The sequence below is a fragment of the Aquarana catesbeiana genome, linkage group LG05 (assembly GCF_042186555.1).
Source record: "Aquarana catesbeiana isolate 2022-GZ linkage group LG05, ASM4218655v1, whole genome shotgun sequence".
NCBI classification, from domain to species: domain Eukaryota; kingdom Metazoa; phylum Chordata; class Amphibia; order Anura; family Ranidae; genus Aquarana; species Aquarana catesbeiana.
In genome coordinates this window covers 165,267,316-165,283,022 of record NC_133328.1, presented here as the reverse complement: position 1 = coordinate 165,283,022, position 15,707 = coordinate 165,267,316, and the positions used below count along the sequence as shown (strand labels likewise).

The following is a 15,707-nucleotide window of genomic DNA, read 5'->3' as shown; positions in this document are numbered from 1 at the left end:
GAGGACTTCCTTACCTCTCAACGCCCCCTTTAGCCAGACAGTGTTCCTGCATGCCCGCCAACCACACAGGAAGAGGAGGAGGAGGATTTGTCAGCATGGAGGTGGAGCCTGGCACTCAGCATCAGTCTTCAAGGGATCATTTACAGTCCCAAGAAACCCATGGACTTGTACGTGGCTGGGAGGAGGTGGCTGCGGATCATGTCGTCCTTAGTGACCCAGTGGACTCCGGACCGAATGCCTCAGCAAACCTATGTTGAATGGCCTCCCTGATCCTGCAAAGCCTCGTATTCGTGATATCAAGGAGAGGGATCAATACTGGCTGGCAACCCTCCTTGATCCACGTTCCAAGGGTAAGGTTGCGGACCTTATCTTGCCGTCGCAGAGGGAACAGAGGATGAAACATCTTCGGGAGGCCTTGCAGAAAGGTCTGTGCAACGCGTTCCCAGAGACTGGGAGGTTACAAACTTCTGTTCCTGGACAACGTGTTGCTGAGGCTTCGGTCAGTTAAAGTAGGAGCGGTGGAGAAGGTGGCTGTCTGACCGATGGGTTCAGACAATTTTTTAGTCTGCAGCCCCAAGGTATGATCGGTTCCAGCAAATATCGCCAGCGTCTGTTTTACATGGTGCAGGAATATCTAGGGGCAAGATCTGACTTGGACACCTTTCCCACCGAAAATCCTCTGGGTTACTGGGTCTTGAGGATGGATCACTGGCCAGAGCTTGCACAGTATGCAATTGAGCTACTGGCCTGTCCTGCATCCAGCATTCTTTCGGAACGCACATTCAGTGCTGCTGGAGGCTTTGTAACCGATCACAGGGTGTGCCTGTCCACCGACTCGGTCGATCAACTGACCTTCATAAAAATGAATCAGTCTTGGATCACCACCAGCTACCAGGCACCTGATGTTGATGTAACCGAATAATTGAAATGTTAGATCCCTTCAAAGACTGCCTATGCTGATGTTGAGTGACTATCCTGTTATGCTGAGTGATTATCCTCTTCCTCCTCAATGATCATGCTGATAGCTTGTAAGAACATTTTTGGTTCTGGGCTAAGGCCCAATTTTTCAGCCCCTGTTTAACAGGGGCATGTAATTACAATTTTTGATGCAATATTTTGCAGTAGAGTTCGTTGCTGCGCTCAACTACAGTATCTGTGAGGGGTTGCAGTGTTGTGGCACCAGTGCCTAAGGACCAATTTTTCATTCCCTGTTCAACAGGGACATGTAATTACAATTCTTGATCAAATATTTTACAGTAGGTCCCATTCCTGCCCCAACCAAGAGTAACTGTGAGGGCTTACAGTGTTGTGGCAGCACCACCACCACCAAAAGCCCAATATTTCTGCCCCTGTTCAACAGGTGCATGTAATTTACAATTCTTGATATATTTCATAGCTGGGCCCATTCCAGTGCCCACCAAGAGCAGTGACAGTGAGAACTTAGTGTTGTGGCACCACCACCACCAAAGGCCCAATTTTTCTGCCCCTGTTCAACAATGGCATGTAATTACAATTCTTGATCGAATATTTCACAGCAGGGCCCGCTCCTGCGCCAACCAAGAGTAACTGAGGGTTTACAGTGTTGTGGCAACACCAACACCTAAGGCCCCAATTTCTGCAGAGTATATAGGGCAGGCCCCTATTTTCAAACATCCAACTTGCAAACGGAAGGAGACAACAGGAAGTGAGATGAAATCTACCCCTAGGAAGGGAAATTCTCTCCTGTAAGAGTTAATATGGGAAAAACGTGTCTCCTCTCTACTGATGCTTTATCACCAGTCCTCGTTTCACTAAAAACCCCAGTTTTTCAAAAAACATTTGTCATTGGGACAGAAAGTGAGGTGAAATCTTCTGAAGAGGTGCACAGACAGCAAAACAAATGTTACAGGGGTGATAACCCTTCCCTATGTTTTGCAAAAAGCTTAAAAATAGATTCTTTGGCTGGAGCTACACTTTAAAAATGTACCAGTTCAAAATTACAAACAGATTCTACTTAACAACAAACCAACAGTCCCTGTCTTGTTTGCATCGCCTGTATACTGCTGTTCAGAGTATATAGGGCCTGGGGGCCCCACGCCTTTCCTTTTTTTAAATTTGGGTGCTGGGTTCCCCTTAATATCCACACAAGACCAAAAGGGCCTGGTAATGGACTGGGGGGTACCCATGCCATTTGTCTCACTGATTTTCATCCATATTGCCGGGACCCGACATTACATTAAAGCCGCAAGCAGTTTTAAATTACTTTTATTCCTTTTAAAAATTTCATTATGTGCAGGGACTGTTCCTTGCACGGGAAACATGCGCCACTTTATAGGCATACTATAGACACCCCCTAGGTATGATATTTAAAGGAATATTTCACCTTTTTTTTTTTCACTTTAAGCATCATTAAAATCACTGCTCCTAAAAAAAAAAAAAGTCGTTTTTTTTTTTTTTAAAAACTTTTTTTTGCATTGATACATGTCCCCTGGTCCTTTTAAGGACAATACCATGCATATTAGCCTTTAAAATTAGCACTTTTGCTTTCGAACGTTCGAGTCCCATAGACTTTAATGGGGTTCTAAAGTTTGCGCAAACTTTCGGTCCGTTCGCAGGGTCTGGTGCGAACCGAACCGGGTGGTGTTTGGCTCATCCCTAGTGAAGACATACATATTTTTTTCAGCTCCACATTATATTTAGCGAGCTGAACTTTTTTATTTGTTTATTTTTTTACATGTTTACCTAATGTTTAAAGTTAAAGGGGTTGTAAACCCTCCAAGGTTTTTCACCTTAATGCATTTTATGCATTAAGGTAAAAAACCTTTTATAGTGCAGCAGCCCTGCCCCCCCCCCCCCCCCCCGGACTTACCTGAACCCGATCGTTCCAGGGACAAGCAGAGCAGCTGCAGCCGCTGTCTTGGGTCCTCATTGGCTGGATTGATGACAGCAGGAGCATTGGTTTGCACTGCTGTCAATCAAAGCCAGTGATATGGGGGGCGGGGCCGAGGAGCGCGCCCACACGAGTGCACCCAGGAAATGTGGCTCTCTGTGGGGGCGCTTGAGAAAAAGAGGAGCCAGGAGTGCCGCGGGGGGACCGCAGAAGAGGAGGTAAGTATGACATGTTTGTTATTTAAAAAAAAAAACGAACCTTTTATAAGCCTTTTAAGCCCCTATATCATATGTATACCATCTCCTCTGTTATATAACGCTATGTGTCCTAGTGCCTTTGCTGTATAAAAACAATGCTGATTTTCTACCTCATTTTAGAGCGGCACCCGGCGCTCATGTGGCTCCTCGGCTCTTCTCTACCCGACAGCTATAGCGGACGGGGCCGAGCGCTCCCGCTGACGTCAGCCTGGAGAATGTTTGGAGACGAGCAGAGAGACCAGCAGTCACTTTAGCGCAGGGAGATGGTCAGAGATAAGGTAGAAATTGGCATAGCTTTTATACAGCACAGGCGCTGGGGGACACAGCATTATATAACAGATGGGATGGTATACATTTAATATAGTTTTTCATAGGAGCGGAGGCGTGGGTAGTGTCTCGAGCTGACAGGCAAGGAGGGGAGGGGGGAGAGCAGAGCTGCAGATGACCGAGGCACGTAAACTGACCACGGTGTCAGGGCTTAGCAGCCATGAAAAACCATGGTCTGTTTACAGGGGGAAGGGCAGGATCAGCCAGGTTTTTTTTTTTTTTTTTTTTTTTTTTTTAGGGGCCAAATGACACAGCACAAGCACTGTACTGTGTTATTCATGCTTTAACAGAGAAGTATGGGATTTCTTTTTATCCCATATTCATACTTGCCTAGGTGGATGCAGCATCGGTCTGATGCTGCATCTGTCCCCCGCCACCTCTGCACTGGGAACCAAGTCATCGAACACCGCTGATGGCTCGGTTCTCTCACCTCCCCGAGCGGAGATCTGCTGAATGAATACATCAGAACAGAAGGCGAGTTATGCAATCATAAAAACGCACAAAAAAAAGTGTCACATTCTCCAGCATGACCATATCCATAAGGTACAGATTACTCTGCTCCTAAAAAGGGTATAATTTTATGTTTTAGTGTGCGGGCTGGTGTCCATTTTGCTGAGGGATGGGGGGCAGTGCGATGCATGCTTTTGGTGCATCACACCGTTTACATTTTTGTAAAAAAAACTTTGAGTGTACAAATGTACTTGCCATTCAGGTCTTTGCACAGCAGTGCAGTGTGATGTGCTGCACGACCTGTGGTGCCATCCCATGTTCTGCAGAATAATGCATCATATATTTGTACATCACACCTGTGTTGTGCAATTAAATATGCCCTTGTAGTGACTGGTGTTTATCAGGTGCAGAAAAGCACCAGTCATCGCACACAGTGTATCAGGCCCTAAGTGACCAGAGAGAGAACAGTATTCTGCACTTAATGGAAAATGACATTATGTTGGGTTCACCATGTGTGCTTCATACATAAACAGAGAACAAAGACAAAGCTCTAAAAAATACTGCACTTCTAGATTAATTCTGGAAGACACTGCCTAGCTAACCGATCAAAGACAAACAGCAGCAGGAGAACTATTCACACATTCACTACTAATCCAGCCATAGTTTTACATACTGCTCTAATAGTAAACACTTCCAGACAACACATACAAAAGACACAAAATGGAGATGCCATAAGAGATGAGTCTCTTGGCTTCTGAATAATGCTGGTGTATTGTCTCATTGCACAGAGATTGCACACCAGATGAGATGGAAATAGAAAGCCACAAAGGCTGGAGTGGAGTTCATGTAAACAAGCACAAGCAGAAAGAGGACCAACATCCTGGGCACCTTTATTACATCGTCCCTACATGACCTCCTGTGTGAAATTAGTGTTTCCATTGCACTATGGAGAGTTTTTGTAAACACGGGAGGGAAGTAGATTTATTCTGGGACTCCACAATCCAGTTGAAGAACTTATCCGTTTGTTAAAATACCAAAACAGGAGGAAAAATGAAAGAGGTCAGGCTACCTCTCTCCTACTCTGTAGCAGCACAATTCACGTTCAAGAGTTGGCTCAGACTTTTCTGAAAAACATTACATTTAGAGTTTCCTCAAATGTTGTCACCCAGGTTCTGGGCCAGAAATAAAAACAAATCTTCTAAATCCATGTGTAGAACCTCCTAGAATTTAGGACCCGACCAAGGTTTCCATTTGCAAAAATCCAGAATCCATGCTTGAGACTACTTTTCTCTCAAATAAGAGAAACAAACAAAGTAGATTGTCTGGCTATTCACGTATTCAGGGATCTTGGTGCCAAGTGCACATCACATTGACAGACAACTCCATGGAGGCATATCGGGCCTTGCCTTGGCTGCGAATCCTATTTACAGGCAAAGGTAACCTGTCCAGTCCAAACGCACGGATGAGCTCAGCTTGTATAGCCCAGGTAAACTTCTTCACCAAGCAGAGTGTGGTGAGGCCAGCAAACAGAATGTTATGCAAGAATATCAGGTAAAAGTTCCCAAGCCAATTAAATCGTCCAAAGTCGTCCAGCAGATCAAATCTGGTGATGCCCAATGTTCTGGGGAAGACTGGGAGAGCAGAGCTCAGCACAAGCAGGGACACACAGTTTCCAATTATTTTGGTCATAGTCGTGTCATGCTTCTGGGGTAAGAGTCTTATAAACAAAGGAGAGGAATAAAACCCATCCACCTAAGCAGCCATCAGATTAAATATAAGGATGACTTGTACAGCTGCTCCGAAAGGACCAAAAACAGAGAAAGAGACCTTCCCAAATCATGAATTCTGCATCTCCTTTGGGATGGCAGCTTCATCAATTAGAAGTTCCAAGACTTGGAAGCGCACAATCAGCACAGAGATACCAGTGAGCGTGAGGAGCAACAGCATGGCTAGAGGGTACACCAAGTTGCGCTGCCATGGAGAGGCCTTCCTTCTCTTCTCTAATGCGATTTGCTTGCTCTTGATGGTGAGAAGCCTCTTTTGTAAAGCCTCCATGTTAAGATTTAGCCAGCATGAAGCTTTCGTGGATATTTTACGTAATATGGCTGCTTCCTCAAATGCAGTACAGCTCATCTGCTCCTCCCAATTTCTCCAGGAGCCGAGGTTTGACCAATAGCTTTCCAGTCACAGAGAACATCTGGGACAGGCCCAACGGAGTGCACAATAATAGAAGAAGAACTCCAAACAGACAGATGCATGAGTAGAGGTATGGTAGGTAGTATTCCCACAGATCATAGAGTTATTCTCTTCCAGAAGAGTCATCTATAATGGCAGATGCCACCCATACGATGCCAAACACCAAGAGTGTAAGGAGCAGAAGAACTACAGAGGTTTCATATACTCTGGACATTACTCCCTTTTTTGATTCCGCAAAACCTTCGGCCTCCATGAAGAGATAGGCAAATGGCATCAAGAACACTAGTAATAGGTTAGAGAAGAGGAAAACCAGGTTCCATAGGCCATGGATGAGGGATCCATTGAGCCACTGGATGTAGTAGTTGTGTGGCAGAGAGAGCAGCACCTCATTGCTGATGATTGAGAAAGGCAGCAGGAGCACGGCTCCGACAGACACAGCGAAGGTGAAGGTACACATCCAGAGCGCAATTCGGTTAACAGCTGCATCTTCAAGGTCAACTGTGGTGAAATCAGCATGTTTCTTGAACATGGTGATGACCATATAGGAGAGGAGGTAGAGTAGTCAAAAGCAACTAGCAGATTATGCATTCCCGGACCCAGGCTTGGAAGATCTGCTCTCTAAGAGACACCTCTTGATCGGCTTCCATTCTCTGGTAGCATGGTGCCCCCCGCAGCTGGTTCCACCCTCAGAGGAGAAGAGCGATGGCGACTCCAGTGTTCACCGGTCTGCCTGCACTAACTGCCACCATGACCCAACTGGATATTCTTACTTGAATGCTGGCGCCCACTGTGTATTTTTTGTAGATCTGTGCAATAATCCAGTGTGAAACAACACCTGTGCTTTTGCTCGGTGCAGAAGTGTTCTATAATAAAGACCAGTCACTGCTGCTCTCTCTCCTTGTGCAGGGTGGTCTTGTTTCCTCCCCTCCTGTAGTTTTCTGCAGGCAGCCTGTAGCGATAGAACCTGATGTGTCTCCCCCACAGTTATGCTTGCTGCACGTTCTTCAGTTTAGCACAGTGTTTGTAAATACATTTGAATCGTTCAACCTGTGTTTAAATCCTTTGTAGCTATAAATGAAAATATTTAAGTGGAAAGGTTTGTCCTGGGAGTTCAACTCCTATGTACTTTAGGACCAGTTTGGGAGCAAGTCAATGAATCTCAAGTTTATAGATTGTGTGAGAAAATAGAGGATGAGATCATAAATACGCCATGCGGTTACCAACACCCTGCTAGACAGGTTAAAGAGTAGTGACCACACAAGTGAGCCAGGTGTACTTTTAATATTTGGATTTATTCATTGCGGGTACAGGTATTTATATATTGACCCTGTTGCTATCTGCCTTTCTGCTCCCCACCGAGTGCTGAGTTGCACTTTTCATTGGTACATTTTCTCAGTTTAAAGGGATTGTAAAGCTTTGTTTATTTATTTTTTTAAAAATAACAAACATATACTTGCCTCCACTGTGCAGTTTGTGTTGCACAGAGTGGCCCCGATCCTCCTCTTCTGGGGTCCCTCATCGGCGCTCCTGGCTCCTCCCCTCATCGAGTGACCACGTTGGAGAAGCGCTCTCCTTGGTGGACACCCGTGCGGGCGCGCTCCCGAGTCCTGCATCTGTGTCCATTTACACAGAATGCAGGACTCGGCACCGCGTCATTGGATTTTATTGACAGCAGCGGGAGTCAATGGCTGCGCTGCTATCAATCTGTCCCATCAGGACACGAGATACCAGCTAGAGCTGGTATGCTCATTCCCGGCCGAAGAATGACAGTGTTCAGGTAAGTAAAACTGGGGGGGCTGCAGTACCACAGAAGGTTTTTTACCTTAATGCATAGAATGCATTAAGGTAAAAAACCATGAGGGTTTACAACCCCTTTAAACATTTTGATAAGTTTTCAATTTTTTTTTCTATTGTGAATAAAATATGGGTTTATGAGATTTGCAGATCATTGCATTCTGTTTTCATGTAGATTTTAAACACTTTCCTGACTTTTTTTTAAAATTGAAGTTGTACTTGTAGTGTATTGTGTAAACAGTCTAGTTCTTTATATGTTCAATACTAACTATGTGTTTCTACCTTAGTGCTGGATGTTCTATGGATCAGCACATATGTCTTTGCGGTGGTGTATGCAGCTGCTGATGGCTCTGTGGAAACATCTCCTCAGCTTGTGATGGTTTTGCTTCCGGTATGTCACTTTAATTGTATCTGTCTATTATGTAGCGTAAATGCAGATTTTGTTCTAAAGACATGTGCTACATATCTAATACCATTTCTGTTTACCCTGCATGTTAGGAATAATAATTCTGTAGGTGACACTGCATTTGTGTTTTTAGAGCATTTGAATTTACCGCAGCATCTTGGTTCATGCACAGTGTGGGGCCTGCATACCTTATCAGTTTCCATCTGGAGTGCACTGGAACACTCTAATTTGCAAATGCACACTTTTACTTGGTAATTGGTGGTTAGCCCTGCCTCTCCCAGATCCTGTAACTGACAATAGGCCATCCAGGTGTCAGAGGAGGCAGGGCCATCATTGTCTTCATAGTAGGAAGTCCATACAAGGGTACACAGGGTTTATTGTTTCAATGTTCACCCTAGATGGAAACTGAGGAAATGTGCAGGTATCACTGTGTGCATGCAATTCCAAAAACAAAATGTGAGCATGAATGTTTGGTTTCCTGAGAGTTGATGTCAAAGCTCACTGATTATTATGTAATTTCATACACTAACAATAAAATAAAGCCATTGGATCAGCCAAGCAGTTAGCCTTTTCTGTAGGCGATATCAACAATGGCAGCCATTGTAAAACTTTGCTTTGAAGTTTTTTTTTTTTTTTTTTTTTTTTTTTTTTTTTAACAAATACCAATATTTAATGCAGAAAAAAGAAGACAAACGAGGGGAGCGCTTCCTGAATTTTACAGAGATTTGTTACTGCAGCGTCAACAATGAAAGGCAGCATCATTTCTTTATGAATTACATGGAGGATTGGTAAGTTGCACTTGCAGACTCCAATTTTTTAAGCTCAATATTCTGTTGGTCATTTTAGCATTGGTGAAACGTGATCTGCATTTTCCCAAGTTGCATAAGAATTAGCATCCAAACAATAACTTTACTTGTAAATTGACAGCTTTCATAGAATCATAGGTTTCCATATCTCGCACTGCTGACAGTACAGGAAACCTCAGACAGCTGTACTTTCTGGGGTGCATGACTAGCTTTCAGATGTTTTTTTTTTTCTTCTGGTTTAAAACACCTGGGGCGCAAACACAGATGGTCGCCTTCTCCTCCTCCTCCCCACCCGTGGGAGGATTATGTATCAGGTGAAGTACGTGATTTGGATGAGGACGACGAGATTTGTGAAGATCAGGACTCTTCTCTGGATGAGTCCCGACAGGAAGAGGCTGAATGTTCTGGCCTCTGTTGGGCTTAGAGAACCATAAACATTTTTTTGTTTAGTTTTGTTTTGTCTTTTTAATTTGACGCATGCTGTCAGAACAAATTTAAAATTCACTTTTTCTATTGTCACTGGGTTTCGGTCCTGGTGTCTGGCTAACCACCCCAAATCTTTTTCTGTGCATCCTCATTTGCTGAAGGGTGATGTATGCTGATTGGGCTCATCTGGAGAAGATGTTTTTTCACCTCCCAAGCGGTTTACTCAGCAGTTACTCATGTTGGACGAGTTCTCCAAAAAAAAAAAAAAATTGCAATTCCCCAGCCATGGACTTGGCTGATGCCTACCTGAAGAATGCTCTCAAGGTTCCCGGTGGATCTAGTTCCAGGTTTAATGATGCTATGGTTAAGAGTTTTGAGCCTGTCTAAAAACTTAGAAACATGTTTTGTCCTAAATACAGATTTAAAATCAAGTAACCACCTGCCTCCCATTCCCAAAGACCCCCCCCCATGACAGCATGTGGAGGTTCCTCGCCCTCACAGCCACTGTCACCACTGTCACATTTAAAATCAGAGATCTGTGAATGAATAAACTTCAGGTTCTTTCTGCTACCATGGCAGGCGGACTTGTAGTTCTTGATGGACTATGGGTGCAATATTCAGCGTACTTGTAGCCCATTGACACTTCAGCTTTTTAACTGAAAGCTCGTACTGAGGTATGGGTAAAAAGTTGGAGGAGAAGTGTGCAGGAGCCTGACATTGCTCTAATTACTGTTACAATGCTTTGCAGGCTCCTGTGGGGAAAAAAGAAAGAAGGAAGGTTTTTATCCTGCAAAAATATGTGCATTTATTATCTTTTTTCTTTAAGGTGAACTTTGCCTCTTTAAGGCATCTTTTTCCTTGGTGGGAGCAGCCCTGTAGCTGACGGTGGGAGTCTGTGGTCAAGGTTCGGCCAAAAGGTATGCTCCAGTCTAAGGAATCTGATCCTGAGGATCCTGCCGTTGGACAATAACTGGAGCAGTTTTCAAGAGATTTGAGTTTCTTGGTCAGTGCCTTGGAGGATTCCATTCAGAAACTGTTGAGGCTGGATGGAATTCCTGTCCATATGAGGATAATCCTGTGGCTCAAATATTGATCAGCTGAGCTTCTCTGTAAGGCATGATGCAGCTGGCAGGTTTTTGAGCTCCAGCATACATGAGGCCTAAGAAACAACTTTAGTGGCTATCCTTTGATAGTGAGCATTTCGTTTTGGCCATGCCTAGATGCTTTCATCCAGAAGATGACTGTGGATCAGAGCATGCTATTTCCTCTGAAAAAGAAGGCAAAGCCAATGGGTTAAAAGCTGAGGCCTTCTTCAGCTCCCAAGAAGCAGTCCTTTCATCAGCCACAGACCTCAGGCTTTAAGCAAAAGCCTACCACCCAATTTCAAATAAAGAACTGGACCCCAAAGACCTCCATTCCCGGAAAGAAGTCCTTTTCCCAGTGAAAGAATGCCCCCACTTTTACGGGTGAGAGGAAGCGTGTCGGCCTTCGTGACTGTCTGGACTCAGGAAATTGTAGATGAATAGCATGGTGTCCAGAGGTTACAAGCTAGAGCTCTGACAGTTTCCCTTTTCACGCTTCCCCTGTCATGCCCACACTGAAAGGGGAAAGGTTTTACTACTTCTATTCAAACCTCTTTATGGTTTCCAAGCCAAAGCAAGATGTCTGGCCTATTCTGGACCTCAACAGGTTCTTCTGAGTGCAAAAATTCAAGATGCAGTCCACCCGGTCGGTTATTGCTTCACTCCAGCAGGGGAACATCCTGGCATCCGTGGATATCAAGGTTGGCTATATGCATCCCTGGTTTTTCAGCCTCCCCAGTGGTTTCTATAACTTGCTGTTGAGCAGCGTCACCACTTTATGGCACTGCCATGTGGCATTTCCACTACTCCTAGAGCAGTGGAAGAGATTCAGCACACGTGTGGTAATGACTACTCTTTACTGCCACTACCGTTAATGTTCAGGATGTTGCTGCGAAATATCGGACATAACGACAAGATCCTACACATGTACGGTAGTGAAATTGCTGACCAGGCCACTACTGCGTATGCATAGGATCTCACTGGCATATTGTGTTATCAGAAATGTGCTGGTGAGATTCCTAACCTGTAATGCATCATGTGTATCTGATATGGTTTCTAGGGGAGGATTCAGTTGTTAAATCTAATTGTCACGTACACTTTATGTATTCATTGGTACATAGAGATGTATATTTCTTAATCCTCCATCACAGAACACAGAGGACTCTGATTTTCATGCTATGTTCATGTTATGCTGCCACCTTCAGGTGAATGAACACTGGCCAAAAAAGACAGGAATCCCCAGCAGGCATAATCCCACCCAGCACAGCTAGGCCTCGTTGTTTTTTTTTTTTTTGTTTTTTTAGGTGATAGATGTGCCTCCCTGCATCTTTGATCTCACTCATGGGCTTTGTTCCTGTAAAAACTGGCCTGTTCCAGAGTCAGATGCTATGGTCAGCAGGCCAAGAGGGGCTGTACTTGGACCTCATATGCAAGAGCCGGGACGGCCTTGAAGGGGCTGGGCAGCGATTCCTGTTTGTTTTTTTAAACAAAAAAAATCAAGTTTTACTTGTTAGTGAAAAAGTGATCTGATAACATTACTTTCTCTCTCACTTAGGGGGGTCCTTCTCGGCGCTTCTGCAGCTTCCATAGAAGTCAGTGTAATTGCCAAGCTACCTGACCAGGTATTTTTATTGATTTATTTTTTAAGTAATTTTTATTAAGTTTTATATTTTCAGATTCAGTACAAGAATAACAAATTGCGATAAATATTGGTCAGATTGCCAAATAAAGGCTGACCTTAAACTTACTAAATCAAAAGCAACATGTAAATAGGGGGAGGATGTGGTAGATGAGCTAGCGTTTACTCTGTTGTAAAAGTGAAAGATAATTATTTCAATTCTAGATATTCATTATTAGAGTCAGTACTTCTGAGTAACATCCGTGTTCATTTCAGAGTAACTGGATGATAAAGGAGGGGTATAAAAGAAGGGTATTGGCTTAAGAGGGGGAGCTGGGGAGCGAGCATGCGCGAGTGCCCCCATTGCAAGCACTCAGTAGGGGGGAGAGGTCCAGAGTGGCGGCGGGGGACCTGAGAAGAGGACGATTGGGGCTTCTCTGTCCAAAATCATTACACAGAGCAGGTATATATAACATGTTTGTTTTTTTTTTTTTTTTTGTTTTTTTTGGTTTGTTTTTTCCTTTGGTATCACTTAAATCCTGTGAATAGGAGAGAGGGGTATTTTCATGCTTTAGCGATTTACTTCTTTGGAGACGTGATGATTAGGGATGCCGAACACCCCCCGGTTCTGTTCACAGCAGAACATGCGAACAGGCAAAAAATTTGTTAGAACACGCGAACACCATTAAAGACTATAGGTCACGAATGCGAAAGATCAAAAGTGCTAATTTTAAGGGTTGCTATGCAAGTTATTGTCATAAAAAGTGTTTGTGGACCTGGGTCCTGCCCCAGGGGACATGTATGAATGCAAAAAAAAGTTTTAAAAACTGACGTTTTTTCGGGAGCAGTGATTTTAATAATGCTTAAAGTATAACCATAAAAGTGAAATTTTCCTTTAAATTTTGTAACCTGGGGGGTGTCTATAGTATGCCTGTAAAGTGGCGCACTTTTCCCGTGTTTAGAACAGTGCCTGCACAAAATGACATTTCTAAAGGGAAAAAAAGTCATTTAAAAGTTCTCGTGGCTGTAATGAATTATCGGGTCCTGGCAATACAGATAAAAGTCATTGAATAAAACGGCATGGGATCCCCCCCCAGTCCATTAACAGGCCATTTGGGTCTGGTATGAATATTAAGGGGAACCCCAAATGAAAATTAAAAAAAAATTGTGTGGGCGTCCCCCCAAATTCCATACCAGGCCCTTCAGGTCTGGTATGGATTTTAAGGGGAACCCCGCGCCAAAATTAAAAGCGAAATGGCGTGGGGGTCCCCCCAAAAATCCAAACCAGACCCTTATCCGAGCACGCAACCTGGCAGGCCGCAGGAAAACAGGGGGGGGACGAGAGAGCGCCCCCCCCTCCTGAACCTTAACAGGCCACATGCCCTCAACATGGGGAGGGTGCTTTTGGGTAGCCCCCCCCCAAAGCACCTTGTCCCTATGTTGATGGGGACAAGGGCCTCATCACCACAACCCTTGCTCGGTGGTTGTGGGGGTCTGCGGGTGGTGGGCTTATCGGAATCTGGAAGCCCCCTTTAACAAGGGGACCCCCAGATCCCGCCCCCCCATTTGAAATGGTAACAGGCACCCGCCTTTATGACGCTACAACGCGGATGACAGTTCTTTTATAAGTGAAGAAGGGGCCTCACGGTGATGTACCCGGGTGACTCAGCCCCCCTCTGAAGCACGGGGACTTCCCAATGGCTTCCCCGTGGTGTCAGAGGGGGGCAGGGTCACCCGGGTCTGTCACTGTGTGGCCCAGCCCTCACTTATAAAAGAATTGTCATCCCCAAAGAACCCTCCCCATGTTGAGGGCATGTGGCTTGGTACGGTTCAGGAGGGGGGGCGCTCTCTCCTCCCCCCCCCTTTTCCTGCGGCCAGGTTGCATGCTCGGATAAGGGTCTGGTATGGATTTTTGTGGGGACCCCAATTCCACTTTTTTTTTTAAACTTTGGAGCAGGGTTCCCCTTAAAATCCATACCAGACCCTTCAGGTCTGGTATGGATTTTGAAGGGGACCCCTACGCCATTAAAAAAAAAAAATTTGGCGCAGGGTTCCCCTTAATATCCATACCAGACCTGAAGGGCCTGGTATGGAATTTGGGGGGGACCCCCACACAATTTTTTCTTTTTTTTTTTTTTTTATTTTGGTTGGAGGTTCCCCTTAATATTCATACCAGCCCCAAAGGGCCTGGTAATGGACTGGGGGGGATCCCATGCCGGGACCCGACAATTCATTATAGCCGCAAGTACTTTTTAAATTACTTTTTTCCTTTAGAAATGTCATTTTGTGCAGGGACTGTTCTAAACACGGGAAAAATGCGCCACTTTACAGACATACTATAGACACCCCCCAGGTATGAAATTTAAAGGAATATTTCACTTTTATTGTTTCACTTTAACCACTTCAGCCCTGGAAGGATTTACCCCCTTCCTGACCAGAGCACTTTTTACAATTTGGCACTGCGTCTCTTTAACTGCTAATTGCGCGGTCATGCAATGCTGTACCCAAATGAAATTTGTGTCCTTTTGTTCCCACAAATAGAGCTTTCTTTTGATGGTATTTAATCACCTCTGCAGTTTTTATTTTTTGCGCTATAAACTGAAAAAGACCGAAAATTTTGAAAAAAAAAATATGATATTTTCTACTTTTTGTTATAAAAAAAATCCAATAAACTCAATTTTAGTCATACATTTAGGCCAAGATGTATTTGGCCACATGTCTTTGGTAAAAAAAAATGTCAATAAGCGTATATTTATTGGTTTGCGCAAAAATTATAGCGTCTACAAACTAGGGTACATTTTCTGGAATTTTCTTAGGCCGAGTACATGGATACCAAACATGACATGCTTTAAAATTGCGCACAAACGTGCAGTGGCGACAAACTAAATACATTTTTAATTTTTTTTAATACATTTTTAAAAGACTTTACAGGTTACCACTTTAGATTTACAGAGGAGGTCTACTGCTAAAATGACTGCCCTCGATCTGACCTTCGCGGTGATACCTCACATGCATGGCGCAATTGCTGTTTACATTTGACGCCAGACCGACGCTTGCGTTCGCCCCGAGAGCAGGGGAGGACAAGGGTGCTCTTTTTTTTTTTTTTTTTTTTTTTTTTTTTTTCCTTTTATTATTTTATTTTTAAACTGTTCCTTTCATTTTGTTTTTTTTTTAATCATTTTTATTGTTATCTCAGGGAATGTAAATATCCCCTATGATAGCAATAGGTAGTGACAGGTACTCTTTTTTGAAAAAATTGAGGTCTATTAGACCCTAGATCTCTCCTCTGCCCTCAAAGCATCTGACCACACCAAGATTGGTGTGATAAAATGCTTTCCCAATTTCCCAATGGCGCTGTTTACATCCGGTGAAATCTAAGTCATGAAATGCTCGTAGCTTCTGGTTTCTTAGGCCATAGAGATGTTTGGAGCCATTTTGGTCTCTGATCAGCTCTATGGTCAGCTGGCTGAATCACC

The 15,707-nt window shown here is 44.1% G+C and overlaps 1 protein-coding gene and 1 pseudogene across 2 annotated transcripts in view; one reads left to right on the top strand and one right to left on the bottom strand.

Moving 5' to 3' along the window:
• The window catches only part of NUP214 (nucleoporin 214), a 179,739-nt gene that overhangs the window by 21,960 nt on the left and 142,072 nt on the right, over positions 1 to 15,707 (top strand). For both annotated transcript variants that reach the window (XM_073630314.1, XM_073630313.1), the window contains exons 7-9: positions 8,181 to 8,284; positions 8,978 to 9,087; positions 12,169 to 12,235. In XM_073630314.1, the coding sequence (XP_073486415.1) occupies positions 8,181 to 8,284; positions 8,978 to 9,087; positions 12,169 to 12,235 (281 nt within the window). The remainder of the gene's footprint in view (positions 1 to 8,180; positions 8,285 to 8,977; positions 9,088 to 12,168; positions 12,236 to 15,707) is intronic.
• LOC141145835 (protein LMBR1L-like) lies at positions 5,234 to 6,692 on the bottom strand (annotated as a pseudogene).